This window comes from Cygnus olor, chromosome 2 (genome assembly GCF_009769625.2).
Source record: "Cygnus olor isolate bCygOlo1 chromosome 2, bCygOlo1.pri.v2, whole genome shotgun sequence".
NCBI classification, from domain to species: Eukaryota; Metazoa; Chordata; class Aves; order Anseriformes; family Anatidae; genus Cygnus; species Cygnus olor.
Window position 1 is genome coordinate 59,094,804 of NC_049170.1, and position 17,919 is coordinate 59,112,722.

Consider the following 17,919-nt stretch of genomic DNA (forward strand, 5'->3'; position numbering starts at 1 on the left):
CTGCTGTGAAGGAAAACTCTAGCCCACTCAGAAGACATGAAAAGAGAGACTGGATTTCCGCCTGACAGCAGTTTGTGAATACAGTGTTTTGTGAACTGAAAAGACAACGGTACTTTTGTTATCACTGTCAGATTAAGTACTCACAGCAGGGAGGGAAACTTCTCAGGCAAACACTGAGAATTGTTGTATTCTAAGAAATAAAACTTATCTGATATTATGATGACAGACAAATTTTAAACATCTGAAAATGGTAGCCACAAGAACAATGAAAAAAACACAGAGATAACAGTCCTCAGGTTTGGCAAAATGATACAGAAATCATCACGAAAACCAATTTCCACTTTACTGCGTGGCATAGCAGGACCTGAGTAGGGAAATACTATGGAAAATGGTAGACAAAATGAACGCCTGAGGAAAACGATAATGTATCACACCATGGTTAGACAAATCATTCTGTTACAATGTCGGGTGAATGAGATGCAGTGAACAAACACCAGTCATATTTTAGACCTTTGAAAATGCACCATGAAGACAACAGTGACCCACACGAGCATTTGAGATTATGCAAACTCTGAAACTAGATATTTTGTTTCCAGAATTTAGAAACATATTTGTTCCATCTATTATTTTGCAGGATATTTTTTTTCACTCAGGACTGATATATCCATCCATCCATCCAACCGTTTATTCATTCATTCATTTATTTTTGGTGAAAAGGGGAACTAAAATATTCAGTTAAATTTTTAGTCTCCAAATCAGAGATAGAAACACTGTCCCAATCTCTGTTAAAATGACCATTTTGTATTAACTCCAAGAGAAAGATCTCCCATCTTCCCTTTCCATCTGCTGAAGTCCAACTTAACAAGCACCACTGCTCACAAAAAATGAAATCTGAAGTTTCTGAGGGAGTTACAAATTTATCCCCCAAAAGTCTTGCCCTCCCTAGAAAAGAGAGTTCCTATCTATGTTTTCCAGAGATCTAATGCTTTAAATATCATCACCTGCCATCTCCCTGCACCCTAGGAGCACTCTGTAGAGCTCTATGTAAGATGAATTTGAGGTATATCATAATCCTGAATATCATAAAAGGAAGAAAGTGTCAGAGTATCTGAAAAAGTATCTTTGTATATGTGCTAATATTGGGCATCCTGGACACCAGGGCTTCATTGCTGCAGGGAACTGAAAGCAAGTCTGAAATCTTTCAAAGGGTTGTTAGCAGGGAAGAAAGTGATAAGCTAATGTTGCAAGCTATTGGGAGCCATTTGCTCATATGTGAGAACGCAGCATTATGGCAATTAACCAGCTATAGTAGCTGTTCAGTAGCTGTACTGAATATTACACCTCTAACTTCATTGGAGGTTGTGATAAAAAAAGTTTCACATTCCCCACTATTCTGTCTCCCAGCACATTGTGCAAAACCTGAGAGAGAGAATTCAGCGACTCTCCTTATTTCAATTACCCAAAACACCTGACCAAGTGCAAAGACAAGAATATTCTTTCTGGGTTAAACCATACTCTTTTCACTGGAATAACACACGGCAGCTGCAACCATACTGTGCCCACTCATTTGGAGAAAGGCAAACTACCGTTAGTGGGGGGTGTGAACTGTATTTTTGAAGATGTTTTCAAATATTCAGGCAAAGAACTAGACATGTTACCCAGATCAGACAGAATGGCTCATTACCAGAATGGATTAAAAGCAACTCTGTTGACCATGAACTTCAGGTACATCCTGCAGCATGCAGATAAAAATGTGTAACATCAAACTTCATAGGTCTAGAAAGATTCAACTGTGCCATTTCAGATACAAGAGGATTTAAAATCATTTTTATGAAGTTCGAAAAAGTGTGATATCTTGTATTTTGTATGTTCTGCATGCACATATGTTAACTGCAGGAAAAAGTCTTATTCAATGGAAGCTTGCAGGAAAGGTGTTAAATCTCAGTTTCTCCATAAATGAGAAATATTTTCCAGTCATTACGTCTTTTTTACTTGGCACACATACAACTACTCTATGCTTTGATGTGCTCATTTTGGACTCTGAATGTTGTTTGCACAAAGAGCAAGGCATGAAATAAGCCATTAACAGGGGCAGAACTATAACTTTTAGGCCAGGGGAAAAAGAGCAGTGTATTTCTCAATTCTGCCAGTTCTTCACATCTTTGCATTTCGTTAAACATGTTCTATCTCAAACTCACCACTGTTCCCTTAAAAAGTGAAAATGTAAAATAATTTTGAGGAGATTTTTTCTGCTAGCCCTGTTTCTTACTATATCATGTCTTGATAGGTCTTGCAAAACTAATCTACAGAAAAACACGTCAAGGGTAAATTCAACAAAAATGATAAGCCCCAAAGCCCCAAAAGGCATACAGTTCAAGAAATCTGCAAATATAAAACAATTATGGTTGTGTGGTTTTTATGACTGACATCAAACTTAAAGTTTTAAAAAGACTATGAATATTAATTATCTGTGACCTTGAGATTCTCAAAACCAATTCATCCATGCATGTTAACTAATGTCTTATAACAGTTTTCAGAACAGGAAAATAATCTTCATTTCTTGTAGGTTAAAGGGAGAAGGCTCTGCTGGAACCAAATCAACAAGTAAATATAAGAAATAGAAGTTCTAGCACTGACTATGAGGAGAACAAAGCTAGAGAAAGGCTGAGAACTTCAGGAAAACCAAACCAAACCAAAACCAAAAAACATTCCTCATGAACAAATGATGACAAGCAAGTTAGTACAGTGTCCTTAGAAAAGCCTACGAAGCTTTAATGGAAGAATCCTATTCTTTCAGTTTTGAAAAGCTCTGTTCGAATCCTATCTTAGCTGGCTGCCCAGATTTCTGAATACAGTCCTCTAGGGTTACGCATGTAAAGCTGAGATCAGTCAACACAGACAGCATAAAAAACTTGGAAAGTCTACACATCTACAAGCCAATAATGAAACCTATTGGGTTAATTACAAACTGCTGGTCTTGGCCAGTTGTTTCCTTAACAGGATCAAGAAGTATTACTGAGCACTTACTGGATTGCTTATCTTTCCTTGGGTTCTACAGTCTTAGCCTATTTACTCTACTTTATGTACAAATCTTTTTGTTCATAGCTTTTATTACACTCTACAGGCCAAGAGACTTCATTCTCTTTCCTTAAAAAAACAAACCAAAAATATTCAGAGCCCATATAACATTCAGTGTACAAGTAGCCTGTATAGATGCATGTAGTTGGAGGGATGTGATCCTAACTAACTGCTACTGATTTCTGAGTTAAGTGCTAACTGCTATCGAAAATCGTATTAGGTGTCTTTTCACTTTTTAATATGCCCAGATTACCTTCAAAATCTGCCTCTTCCATGACGAAATCTCTCAATGGGCAGAACAAAATGGGGGTACAGAACAAACTATATGCTCTTTGCAGTGTAATTTATCACTTCTGTTAAGAAAACTGCAGCTGAACTCTTTTCACAAGGAGACTATTTACAACAGATAAGAGGCAGAACCTATTTCAAATACTGCTGGGATAACATGGTAACACCACTTCTGGGGAAACAGGCCTGAGTCTAGCTTGCTCACAGTGTGGGCAGAATGATCCTTGGTTTGCACCTGCATAAGCCGTCTTGTGCCCTGGAATCAGAACGCATCCTCACAAATACAGCCTCTGAAATCAAAAGTTTATCCATGCTGCCTGTTAAACTGAACAAAGGACAGACAGTATTTCTTCTAGAAAACTGGGAAGCCACTTTATACTGTTTAATCAGTAGGATTGCAGTGGGAGACAGACGAGCTGTAAGAACTATGCCACTCTCTTCTTGTTAATGACAGCAGAGAAACATTCTAATGCAAGGAACACTGTTAGCATAATGCTCCACTGCTGGAAATTATAATATTAAAACAATTCAGACACCATTGCTAGCTCACAACAAATCTTGTCTTCCACTGCAGCTTTAGTAGAAGTGATGCTACAACCATTTGGTTATTCTTGATCTCCTGCCCACTGTAAGCTGAAGCAAAGTGGGAACAGTCTACAAGAACAGTGGGACGTGCGTTATTTGCAATTTAAAAGGGGCCTGAACTGCCTTCCATTAAAAAAAAAAAGAAAGAAAAAAAAAGAAAAAAGAATCTCTGAGAGGAGCCAGTGAGATTGGTTAGACAAAGGAAAACATTATAGGAACAAACCCATGTGTCAGTACTTCTCTGACACAATGAAAGACCACAAGGGATCAAGCAACGCCCAGGGCTGGCAGCCCATGCTTCACTGAACCACATCTGAACATATCAAAGGGAAAACAACTCCCAGAGACAGAGAGATCTGGAGGCTGATACAAAAATGAAGTGATCACAATACGCATTCAGAATTTTTGATATAGAACCAATTTGCCTGTTTGCACACATACATGGTAAAGGGAAGAACCTGTTTGCTCTGCTGGCCTTGCCGTACACGAGCAGGGAAAGTGTGGGGTAGAAAAGGTGTATCGCTTTCACTGGGCCTTGTTTAAGGCCTGTAGTAGGTATAGAGCAGCAGGGTGGCTCCTGGAGAGCACTCTATAGCTTTCAAGCACAATGCTGCTTGATGTACTGAAAGACTACACATGCTATTCTTAGAAAGGGGCCCAGGAGAGGAGGCCTGGATTAAGGAGAGATCTTCCTCCCCCATCCTTTTCACCTTCACACAGAAGCATGAAAACGTCAAGTCCCAAGTAATATGATTAGGACATCTGAGTAACAGTACCTCATCACAATTCCTTTTTCAGAGCTTGCTGTTGTATTTACACTTACTCCTTTCTTCCTTCTCCCAATCTACTTCCCAGTTCCCGACAGCAGCAATGGTACTGGTATGTAGCCTAGTCTAAACTGACAGCTTTCATGTTTTGCATTTCCATTTCTGCATTGCTCTAAAAGGATTATTGAATTCTGTGTACAATATCCTTACCATTCTAGGTGATTTTCAACAAAGGCAGACATGGGGCTGATCTGTACAGTGTAAGTGTCATTGGCTGAATACTCAAACAGCCCATAATAGGGATTGAAGAGCTCCTGAGACAGAAGGAAGAAGAATTCTCGTGAGGGGCCACTGTAGTCCAGCCTGGAAAGGAGAAAGTGAAAAAGGTAAAATGAGTCTCGTTCCCCTTTGAGTGAATTTCCTGTTTTTCTTGTGTACATTGGCTGCTACCACCTACCACTGTGCAATCAAGTGTTTCTAACATGGTATATATCCTCTCCCAAAACTTGATTATGAGCCCTGAACAACTCATGATGCTGAAACTTCACCAACATACTGGTTGTTCAGAGAAGAATCGCGACTTAGACACATCCCTTAAGTAGTTTCCTTCACTTTTTTGTCTGTTGTTTCAAGGGTTTAGTAAATTGGAGGTACAGAGCTCAGCCTTGCCTTAGCTGGCAGGCTAGCAGATGGCAAAGACTCTTCTATCACTTTTTAACTTTTTAGTGAGTGGGTTTGAACTGCCTATGAACACCTGGGTTCACAGATCAGCCAGCCCAGACAGAAGCAGAAATCGTTCTTACTCTTCTACACTTGAGATGCAACCAAAGATATAATCTAGCCCCAAGGATGCTTTCTTATAGTGTAAAACTATAAGGGCAATACTGAGGAAGACCAAGTCTCAGATGAACTCATTTAAGATGGAATGGGGATCCCTCAGTTGTTCCATCCAAGCTCTCCTAATTTCCTAATAGTTTCAAATACATGTGGTACACCTTAAGTTGTGCTTTGTTGTTGCATGATTTTGTGCTGTAGAAAATCAGCATTTTCCCCCCTTTTTTTTTTCCAAGTCAAATTTTAAATCAATTTGTTTCCAATTATCTCAACTTGAAAAACAAACAAACAAAAAAGCTTCACGAATGCATTAATCCCAGCTGTGATGGATTTATTAAAAACAGGTTGTCCTTTAATAATGGTAGGTAGGTAGGCTTTTCAATATAAAATAAATCTACATGCAGCAATATGACCAAAAAGTTTGTAGCCATATATCATGTGTGCCGAAACAGTTTGTGAGGTGGGCACTATTCCTTCAACTTAACAAATGCCAGCTAAGTGGAAAATTGCAGCTGGGCCAGTATGCTTTCTAATACATTCAAAGTTACGGAAGCATAATCACAAGAGTTTGAATGATTGATTTGTGCAACTAGAAAGATGATAAAGGACAGGCAGACCCATCTTCTATGCTTTTTATCTGGAGATTCAGTACTGTTCTCTTTCAGCAGCTTTGGCCCTAGGATCATGTGGGTGAGCCTAAAGCAACAACAGCAAAAGGAGATGGCAATAAGCCCACTTGAACCACTAGTGCTAACCACGTTATAGATTTGGTTCAATAGACATTAAAACACTGGTCTAAGAGTGCCGATGGCTGGAGAAAAGAACTGCAAACAACACCTGCCTATAATCAAAAACCTCCAAGGAGGGACCAGATATTCCATTTCTGGGCAAAACATTAACTCATCATAAAGCCTTCATAGTTGATTTTCAATGTCATTTTAACTTTGAAACACATAGGAAGCTCTGCCCATACAACATCATGTGGCCATACAGCATCAACTATTCAGTGGGGAGTTGCTATCTTGGAGTCCCTCCAGGAGAACCTACACTAGCATTAAACGGCAGAAACCCTGGGGGAGTGTATCTTCAGATGTAAATGAATCAGTGAAGAATGAATGAATTTGCAAATCAAATTGGTTTATGATTTCTCCTGAGGATACTGTGCCATACACAGTAAAAGTTATTAGAGATGTGGGGAAAACATTATGACTTTGGACAGTGTTAGAATACTAGAATACTATTCCAAAAATGCAAACTGAGGTATGCTGCATGTTTATGATTTACTTGCAAGCCAGCGGCAAAACAGCTGTAAAAGACTACCTCTATTAGATAATATTGAAATCCATGGAGTATAAAAAGTAAGAATTAAGAAAACCCCTGATACTGAGGTCTCTGAGTAACTTAAAGAGAGACTGGTGACTTTTATTTTCACTGGACCTAACATGTCTCCATATAAACTCAGCTCTTCAGAATTCTTCATTTGACATGCCACCTCAGAGCTTACAGTGTCAGCAGCTGCTGGACATGCTGAGAGATGCCCCAGAGCCTTACTGTTTTAGTAACTTTGAAACTGAAATCCTATTCATATTTTTGTCTTTTTTTGTTTGTTTTTCAAATGAAACCTTATATACAAAACTATTAGAAAATATGATTTCAAGCCTCTGTTATATGGAACACTGGAAACGCGCACAATGCTTTTTTCCATTATAAAGGATATGGATTAAGCCTTGATTACAATGTAGCTCTTGGGGTGAGATGGGATGGCTTTGAAAGGTTCTGTTTAGATTTAGAAAGAAAAAGTCAGTGGCTTGCTTATCATACATACATTGTTCTGGAATTTGTAGGGCTGGCAGAAAGTCTCCTGAGAACATGCCTTCTCAAGAGATTTCTATTGCTTTCAGCTTCCAACTGGGTGAATTAAACAGTTATGACTAATCTTTTAACAGCATTCATGCTTCTCACTTCAGCCAGAAACAAGAGGTCCACATATGGGCAACAAATGATCATTAGATGGCATGCAAAGCAAAATTTTTTTGAACCAAAACCAGATTCATTTTGAAGAGGAAGAGTAACAAAAGGGGTAAAGGCCTGGTCTCTAATTATAGTTATGAGAGTGCTTCAGTGTGTAACCACGGGCTTTTAGTTCAGTTTTGCCTTCCATCTAGTCAAAATATTCAAGGCGACAAGGTGACATCAGATTTCACTGCTTAAATTGTCACTTTGAGACATCTAAATGGAAGATGCTGCAGGAAAGTGAAGCATTTTTGCTATTTTGATATTTTAACAAACATTCGAGCTAATTAAGATAGACCATTTGCTCAGAGGTAAAACAAGAACTAAAGTAAAAACAATATGTAACAAGAGGCTCAGCCTTAGTCAACTCTGTAAGTGTTTTGCAATGTAACAGCTACTTCAAAACTGAGAGCATTTAGTGGTTCCCTACCCTTCCTCGCCAACAAACGTGACGTAGAGTTTGTTCCGCTGGAGCTCCTTGCGTGAATATGCCATTACCTGGTTGAAGGTGCCTTCCAGCAAGTGGTCACGCCGTATAATTAACCTGCAAAGGGAGGCAGAAATAGAGATCTGATGATTCAGTATGGTGTGAGTCTGTAAGCCTGAAGGTAAACAAGAGCTGGTAAAGAGAGACTCAGTCTCGAAGAAGTCAAATAAAGTTGTGTCTGCTGGTGCACAGCTACTTGACCAGTACGGGTTTTCAGTGAGTTGCTTCATTAAGCTTTCCTGTATGCCTCAAAGATGAATTTCTTCACAAAGCTGTGATTAGGTTCAAAGTGTTGCTCTACTGCTAACACCCTCTGCTCTCTTCAACACCTCTACACTCAAATTTGGATAGTGGAGGGGGCTGTCAGTTTCCTGTGTATATAAGGTCACAGCATTCTGGGATTGGCCTCAAACACTTCCCGGATTTAATCCAGTGAATGTGCATGGAATTACTGCTTCTGCAGCAGGGTAAACAAAAGGAGTATCAGCCTCTCCTTGTACAACACACCTCTCACTCCCCTGCCAGCCTCTAAAACAACTTAATGAATAGTGCATTTAAACACCATCTGTGTTAAGAAATCTTTCTTGTTCATATGTCATAGACGCTTTAAGACAGACATACTGAAATGTACTTCATGTATGTCTTGAACCCACTTAGCAGGACACTGAAAGGCATAACCAATAGCAAGGACTCCCAACCTCTGTAAGAATATTTTGATGATGACGTTTGCCTGGAATAAATTGCTTGGTTTCAGGTTTTTTTTCCCCACAACAGATGTGATTTGGTAAGAAGCCGAAGTGATGCATAAATTCAACCAGATGCCCAGGAAATACCTAAGAAACTTATAGTCCTTTAGCCAAGTAGGATGACTCAATCAAGCACAAGAAGGTACAGAGTTGCAAGCCAACTACTAAGCTGTCTGGGAAGCCAAGTCCACAACCAAGTGACAGAGATCCCCAAAATAGGTGAAGACAGGCAGAAATCTTGCTAGTTCAAATCCAACAGGGCTAACAGCATAACCAACTACTGAAAGTTAAAACTGCATGGGATGGGATAACTTCTATAAGGTCATACTCTGGTCCCAAGTTATATTAATATATAGATACAAAGGATTTGGAGTTACTATATTATTACAATGAGATAGATGGTAATAATGTCTAGTTAATTACCGTGGACATTTGCCTGTATGGATGATTTTCCTACTAGTGAATTATAGGTAGTAATACCAACATTCCTGTTAAATAGGTAGGTAAGAGAGTATGAATCTGTAAGAAATAAAACTTCCACAAAAACTTCTTGAAGGTCATTCTTTTGAAGGATACGCTCTTATCTGATCCTGATGGTTCACACATGAAATACAATCTCTGGTGTGTTTCCCACTTCCTATCAGTGTCTTCATTCATGGATAATGATGAAAGACAATGCTGCAACACGTTAGACTATTTGACTGACTTGTCATAATACTCACTTAATTTTACCTGGACCTTGCCCATATCCTTTGGCTTCAAGTTTTCGATAGAAATTGCGTAGCTTGGCTTCAAAGTCCCTCCTGTATGGAGAGGGTGCTCTTGCACTTGCTCGCTGCAGTCCTGGTGAGAAAATGAACAGCATTCTGAGGTACAAGGGCTTTACATTCTTCCAAATCATGCAGCTGATGTTTCCAGACACAACTCACTAACAACACTTTAGGAACTTTTTACAGGTATATTTAGGGATTTTGTGCACTCAGTATTAATTTTGGTCTACCTGGTTTTAATGGAGTTTTAAGATCCTACAATTCAGTGATTCTGACGACTTCCAGTGTCTATATCTTCTTCACTAAGAGAACTGTTAAACTGTCCTTGTGTGTGCCTTTGTGTTGCCTGAGCCTTTAACTGTCATTGGTCTGAATGGAAATTCAAGTATCAGAAAAGCATGAGAAAGAGTGACATGCGTAACTCCGACTCATGTTCATTGGTATTTAGGTTTTCTTTCCTTTTTGCACTTTTAAGAGATCTCTCTCCTCTACATAGTATAGGAGATGCCCTTACTTAGCAGGATTAAACCTCTGGAGCTCAAAGCAGTGCTTCTATCTGGAGCCTAGCACCCCAGTCAAGCTGGGAATCGGGTTTCCCAGAGTTAATCTAACTGTATATTAAACACTTCCAGCCATCAACACAAAAACCCTTTGTGGCACTGAGAAGGATTTATGTCAGCAAGAAATGCTACATATACATTCACATATACAGCAGATTTGCAGCAATTTGGGACCTGTTTTGTTTTGAAATCTGCATTTTCAAAGTGGCTGATTAGTTCTTTTATATGAAGCAGTGCCATGCCATAAAGGGTCAAAGAATGGATCCATGAAATCCCATTTCCCTTTCTCATTAGAAAAGACAATATAAACAAGCTCTTTTATGAGAAATCTGGCAGACAATCCTCCATAGGAAGGCAAAAAAAACACACAAAAAACACCCCACATTTAGTGGGAGCACAAAGTATCATGATTGCCGGTAGGGAAAGATGTTAGTAATAGTCTCTGCTGGTAAAGCAGAAAGGAGTATTTACATGCTGTGTGAAGAGAATCCCTCAGGACACTTGTTTTCTTTTGTTAGATTTTTTGTGCCCCATGACATAAGAGAATGGTTTTTTTCATGGGCTATGGAACCAGTGGCAGAAATAAGCAAGCAGACAGCATGTTGCCAGAAATTATTTGCCCTTCTTGTCTTTTCTCAAGAACACATAAAGACCAGTGCAGTTCTGTAAGCCATGCTCTTGCCAAATACTTATATTTTGTCTTGCAGGAGGCTTGTTTATGATCTGTCCTGATGTAGAGGAGAGGAACTGTGTTTACAATGCTGTTCAAACTCATTAATGACAACTGGACATTCTGACAAAACAGTTCTTCTGTAGACAAAGGCTGAGCATTTAGCTTCTTCACATTAAAAAAAAAAAAAAAATCGATTTTTACATAGCCACCTCTCAGATTTGGACATCTCTTGTCCATTAATTTTGTTTGAAACCAGGTAATTTAAATGAATGCTTTAAAATCTCAGCCAAAAATTGATTTCTTCAGATCACATTTCTGTCTATTTCTCTCAAAATGACCACTGGACACAGCTATGCAGCAAGACTGCGGTGGGGGTTGTATATCTTGGCAAAAGGGAGACATTAGCTCCTTGAATTTCTATAGCATAAACAATAACTACAGAGACATACCACAGCTGGAAATAACCTTCTCAGACAGCATGTCGTTCTGGAAAAAATGTTTCCTTTCAAACCTAAGTTAATGGTCTCAATACGGGAGGTCAGACTAGATGACCAAGATGATCCCCTCAGGTCTTAAAATAGATGGGTCTTGGGAAGAGGTGAAGTATTTGGAGCACAAAGTGGAGGTGAGTTAACTTTATAGGAGTACTGGAAATATTGCAATAAACCTTTGATTTGGAAGTTGCTCTTTGCTCCTGTCACATAACATAAATGTGCTTCCATGTGAGAGTTACACTTGGACTACGCTATTCTTTTCCTACCCTAATCCTTCCCAACCATATGAAAATCAGTAAAATACGTTCCTCCATATGGGAAATTTTTGATCTCTCTGTTCTAAATACTGTTAACATTTCAGCAGACATGTAACGGCAATGACAACTGATCCAGAAAAGAAGCAGCTTGGGTCAGACTTGGAATGGGCATTGGAATTTGTTTGTTATGCTGGCTCTCAGTGTGTTCCTTTTCCTCAGTCTGTTCCTTCCTATTTATCAGGAGAAATACCACAAATGCAAGATTTTGTATTATTCTCCCCATCCCCTTACCTGGAGAATTTTGGGGTGATGAGCAGGGTGAGCAGCGAGGAGAGAAACTGTAACCAGGATGGAAAGCGGCCTGCAGTGGTATGTAGGACATAATATCTTCTTCAAAAAGGCTGCATGTAAAAAGTGATATAAAGAAGTTTGGTTCACATTCATCACACGAGGGAATGTAAACATGCAGTATATTGCAAGTCTGCTGCAGTTGTAAGTCTGGGTAAATCTCTGAATTGTTGGATTTGTAAAACCACAGGTTTCCCAAATGAAGCATGGTCACCAGCAACAAAGAAGAGCACAATAAATTTTATTAGACATTTCATGCTAAGATGGTGCCTCAATTTACTGATAGAATGTCATGATCTGAGACTATGTGGTAAACGTGGACAACTTCTACAATTTAGAACTGAGAAACAAAGACACGCACTTCTGTCTTACAGGTTGTTTTTCTTTGGTCATGTATTTGGTCATGTATACCTCAGCTCTGTGACCGTTCAGGTGAAGCTGATGGGAATAACTTCTTATACTAGGTAGTGCTATGCAGCATACCCAAACCTGCTGGGTAATGCAACATTTTCCATGTAAGCCCAGGAAAATACAAAGAGGTTCTTAACTGTGCTAAACAAAAGCAGTTAGGGCTTAAAGACTAAGCTCCCAAGTCCCAGTAAAAGCAAAGCCTTATCTACATTATCCAAACAACATTCACTGTACCTCAAGGTTTCATTAGTGGGACATAGCCCTGCATATCTGGGCTGCACCACTGTGGTAAAACTAGCAATTTCATGAGCAGTTATATTATTTACTTGTATTGTAAAAGAAAATATTTTATTTTTCCTTTTGAATAAAGGAAATAAGATTTTTTTGCCGTTAAAAGGAAACATATTAACATTTTATCTGCTACTTGATGGTAACAGCTATATTGATTGAGCTGGCTGGGGATGGAGTTTACTTCACTGATGGAGGCTGCCTTCCAGGAAGTAAGAACTGACCGACATATGTTGGCTGAATTATTTTGGGTGACGATCACCAGCCATGAATCTATTCTAATTATAAATGGCCTAGAAGATTTAATAAATCTTTCCAGTTATGCTAAGAAAGAGCCAGCCAACTTCTCTGGTACTGTAAGTAACAATATCATGTTTTTGAACAAATTGATTACCTCAGCAGAATTACTAAATCTGCATCACAGGACAACTTTTCAAGCCCATGTGTACCCTCTGTCCGAATGTAATGGATCTTCTCCCTGAAAGATAAATATTATTGACAAGCGTAGAAAGGAAAGAAGAAAAGGAAGAAAACATGCCATAATCAAGGCATGAGATACATATAAAATAATTATTCCTTGGTATTTTGCCAGTTCCCGTTTCTCTCTTTACAAAAATAGCAGACATCTTAACTGCCTGGTTCATTCTCTAAACTCACTAACAAAGTTGTAAAAAATAATCTAAATATATCATTCAGTTGCCTGATCTTAAAGCAAGAGAAATTATACCATATGTTACAAAACAGAATATTCTTATGTATAAAGCTATTATAAAGCTCATGTATAGCATTATAGCTACTGTCACTGACAGACTTCGTGTTTAAGGCTACAACTAACATATCAGCTTTCGTTAACAGAATTTCACGTAATACCACTCGCTTTACTCTTACTTGCCAGTTCTAGCTGGCAAATAGCACTTTAACATGTACTTGATATTGGTTGATAACAGAAGTTACATGGTGCATGTATAGAATCATACATTTTGCTGCTTCAAGTGAATGCTAACAAGGACAGGAAGCATAAGATAGGATCCTATTAACAGATTAGGACCATGGAAAATACAGAGATATACCCCAATGTGCAAGTGTGTTTCTAAAGCACCGCAGAATCCAAGAATATTTATTGTATTATCAAGTCAAAGGGTTCTACCTCAAGTCAAGGATGTACTTTAGAACCTTGCTGGCTGGGGCTGTAAAGTTTTGCAGATTCAAGCCCTGTAAAAGATGGACATTTGTCTCCTAGGAGTTTACTTAAGGTCTGCTATATGAGCATTAGATGGTAGCTTGGGATTAATCCTAACCTAAGCTATAATCAAAGCAATGACCTGGAGGCAAAGGGCTCGATATCCTGTTACAAATCTCATTACGCACTGGCTAAGCTGTCTAGTCCCTATCGCTAGTCAATTTTGTTCTCTGCTCAAAAGGAGATAAAAGCATCATCTGTTCTCTGAGAAATGAGAATTCAAATTACAGCTGAGGAGAAAAACAGTCTGGAATAATTTGATGGTGAAGATAAAAATTTCTCAGTTACAGAAATGTACATCTTGAATACAGGCAGCAGTTTTCATTTTCTCTTCTTTTTATTTGCATGTACTAATTCCTCCAGGAAGCAAGTCTAATCCTTACACCCAAAGAACTCTTTGTCTGGCCCTCATGTGTAAATAACAAGTCAAGAGGGCTATCTGCAGAAACTGCACTGCAGGATCTTGAAGGCTTTTCTGTTGCTCCTCCTTCCCTTTTTTACCAGCCCCCAGCTGCACTTTTTACTGCACAGGGCAAACTAAACCCTTGGGCCAAACTCTTAGCTGGTGCACAATGGCATTGCTGAGACTAACATCAACTCAGGTTCTAGGCCAAAACAATTAATTTAACCTTTGGAATTAGAACAAATTTTAAATCATATTGGCTTTGGTTATTTTTTTTTTTTTTTTTTTTTTTTTTTTTTACACCTGGTAGAAAAGGAATGGGCATAAGAAAAAGAAAGTTATAATTTAATTACTTTGGAAAGGACTACCATTAAGTCATGAGAATAAAGACAGGAGTATAATCTACTTCACAACGTTCCTATTTCTTCATAAAATCTAGGGTGACTACGTCCATGGCATGTGTGTAGATCCAAACACAAGGTAAAATCCTGGTTCTGCTGAAGTTACTGGGGTTTTGCTGCTCAATTCCATCAAAACATTATTTTAATCCTATCTTCTGAAAAGCAAGGTGATTAACTATAGGTGAAGACAGGTTTTGCTATTCAATAACATTTACTGACAGGTCTGCATAGGACTTAAGTTCATCTTTTTTACTACAGTTACCAGAATTTGCTTTTTACACTACAAGAAATCATTTCTGGAACTTGGCGTCAGCAGTCTGGAACAAAGCAGTACCTGAGTGCATGGTTTCTGGCCAAGCTGGGCTGACGCTCCTGCAGCATCTCAAAAATGTTGGGTTGGCGTAGAAATGCAACAATCTTGTCATTGTAAGCTGGAAAAGCAAAAAAGTGATACAGAGGCTTTATTTAGCACTGTGGGGGCCTTCTGGACGTCACTGTGACTATGTAGGGGCACGCTGACTGCACTGCTAATTGAGGCACAGGACAACGTGAAGCAGTGCATGTGGTTGATGAGTAGATCTAAAAAGCGTCTTTGTGAGCACTGCTTTGAAAAGAAAAGGGAAACGTGGCTTACCCAGAGGTAATGTCTCATGATGATGCTGGTTTCGAATAGCTGTTACAAGACTATTGCCTGGTCTGGCCAACAGAGTAACTCCTCTGTTCCGAGAGACTTCAGAGGCCTACAACAATGGAAGAAAGGGAAAGAATGGGCAAACTGGCAGTCGGCAGCACATCAGTTGGTAAGAATGATTCTGATCTTGTTTTTTTTTTTTTTTTTTTTTTTTTTTCTAGAATGGCCCATGACGCTGACTGACTAAAGGACAGAACATTTGCATGAAAATTATAGCTTTACACTTCAGCCAGCTGAAGAGTCAGGTAATGATGTGTTCCTCATACCTAGGTAGAGCACAGGTCAAAGAAAGGCCATATTATCCTAAAGGAGGGCTGCCTAACTTGCGTGACCAGAAATAAATGTTGAATCCTATATACTGAATAAAGAACATAATCTGAAAAGTAGATAAAAGGAGAAGTAAAGAGGAAATTTATCACCGTTACTTAATTAAGGCACTTAATTTGAAGAATGACACTGTCCTAAATACACTATCTAGAGGAGGGATTCATGTCAAGAAGGCAGATACAATAGAAGGTGGGAAAACACCTAGATATAAGGATACAAGACAAACAATGAGGTCTGGCAATGTCTTCAGTAAATCATTGTTTTCTGGGTAACTGCATGTGGACTTGGGCAAACTGAAGGGAACCCACCCCTCACACGTGTGTTCCTCCAGAATATGGCCTCAGGGAAGCCAACAGAGAAGCACCACTACAAAATTGGTGCAAACACACCCTATACGAGGACAAGATGTGCACGAATTCCAATTGCCATTCTACTGGGCAGATGGTGGCTTCCTCCTCATGGCACAAATTGTAGTACTTGGCAACCAGTTCAGGAAGAAATTGCCCCAACTCCAATATTTTAAATGCTTAGCTCTGCATCCAAGCAAGTAGTGCCAATCCATTTTCAGTGCTATGGCCAAATGCCAAGTCTTCCAACTGGATACAAATGAAAATTGAGAAGCTAAATGTGACTGGCAAGTTGCCTTTGGAGCACATAAAGCATAAGAAGTTTATGTGTAACAAGATGCCAGTGAATGCACTTGATACGCATCAATATGCAGGTTAAACAATGAAAAATCTTAATGATGCTAATTAAATGTACTCTAATTGAAAACACAAAACTTGTGAAAGTGCATGGTGAACATTTTGCTCTATGATTCAGTTATGATTTTGCTTGTACCCATTTTATATTGTTATACATCTGCTGACTACAGAGAGTTATCCCAGCATCAGGGAGAACAGTCAAGCCTGCAGTACTTAATGGACCGATGTGCTAATCTTGGTCCAATCCTTCTCACCTTTAAAAACAGGCAATTTATGACTGAACTTTCAGGCAGGTCATACACAATGTACTAACTGCAACAGCAATGAATGCCACTGGGATTGATGCAATTTAAGCAGCATATACATTTTTGTCAAAAGCTGCATAAATGTAATGAAAGCGTTGGCTGTGAAACTAGTGTCTCCTCTCCAACCCTGTTAAGGAACAGCTTTGAGGTATACTCTCTCTGCTCCCACTGGCTTGCACTCTAAGTCTTGTCCTAAAGTCATTTTAAGACACAAGGCCCTCTGTTCTGGGCTAAATCTTTTCACCTTCTCCCTTTGTCTCCTCACACCCCCATGGCCCAGCTGACACTGCAAATTTAGCTCAGGCAGCTTTCGCCTTGTCACCGAGGCATCCACACTGGCAGGAACCATGTGCTCTTCACGGCATTCACTCTTTGCTATGGAAGAAGGAGGAGGTGTAGGAACAAGGGGTGCCCTATAAACCATTGCCACAGTGGGCATGGAGCCTTTCCGGGCACAGCTGTTCCTGGGCTGTCTTTGGCAGCGTAGTGAGGGCCACATTCTGGCCTGCCCTGTGGTCAGCTGTTAGCAAGGATGTGCAAGCAAGGATGTGCAGGATGTGTTAGCAAGGATATGCAGGACGACTGCACATCCTAAGGTATCACATTGTGCTCAGCTTCTCCACTTTCATGGAGCTCCAGAGGTCAGGCGAGAAGGCCTCTCCCCAGGCCCTTGTAGAATCAGCTTGTGTGTGAGGGCTGACAGGGGGTGAGCCTGTTTTTAAGGGTGATCTCTGACTCATGTGTGACAAATAGAAATCCTGCACCCCTGTTGCTACACCTAGATATACTGACCAGAAGGTAGGAAGGGGGGAAGGGAGGGATAACAGAGGTGTTAAACCCTTGTCTCCCACAAAAATGAGCACGCTTGACACATGACAACTGCAGAGTACTTCTGCCTAGCTTGGGGCTGAATCCTCCCCTTGCTCATGTAAACTAGTTTTTTTGTTTTGTTCTGTTTTCTTTTGGCCAGCCTACCAGTGCTGTTAGTTTGTGTGTCTGAAGACATTCTCCTGAAGCAGGAAGTTTGAAAGGAAATGTGGCTAGAGCTCACGAAGGAAAACCTTCACTCCCCGCTTCCCTTTCCTACTCCGGTTTAACAGTTAAAGTTGACTGGATTGTAAGAACCCAGTTCTGTACGCACCTGAACAGAATAAATTGTGTGGTGCTGTACTTCTCTTCATCACCATCATTAGATGTTGCTAATGCTATGTTTGGATCCTAGTCTTTGCACATTTACAACTGTAAACAA

At 39.6% G+C, this 17,919-nt stretch overlaps 1 protein-coding gene across 14 annotated transcripts in view; it reads right to left on the reverse strand.

Moving 5' to 3' along the window:
- The window catches only part of HECW1 (HECT, C2 and WW domain containing E3 ubiquitin protein ligase 1), a 266,693-nt gene that overhangs the window by 34,871 nt on the left and 213,903 nt on the right, over positions 1-17,919 (reverse strand). For all 14 annotated transcript variants that reach the window (XM_040548239.1, XM_040548244.1, XM_040548245.1 and 11 more), the window contains 7 exons: positions 15,278-15,383; positions 14,978-15,074; positions 12,994-13,077; positions 11,844-11,953; positions 9,521-9,641; positions 7,996-8,109; positions 4,929-5,081 (listed from right to left, as the gene is read on the reverse strand). In XM_040548239.1, coding sequence (XP_040404173.1) covers positions 4,929-5,081; positions 7,996-8,109; positions 9,521-9,641; positions 11,844-11,953; positions 12,994-13,077; positions 14,978-15,074; positions 15,278-15,383 — 785 coding nt within the window. The remainder of the gene's footprint in view (positions 1-4,928; positions 5,082-7,995; positions 8,110-9,520; positions 9,642-11,843; positions 11,954-12,993; positions 13,078-14,977; positions 15,075-15,277; positions 15,384-17,919) is intronic.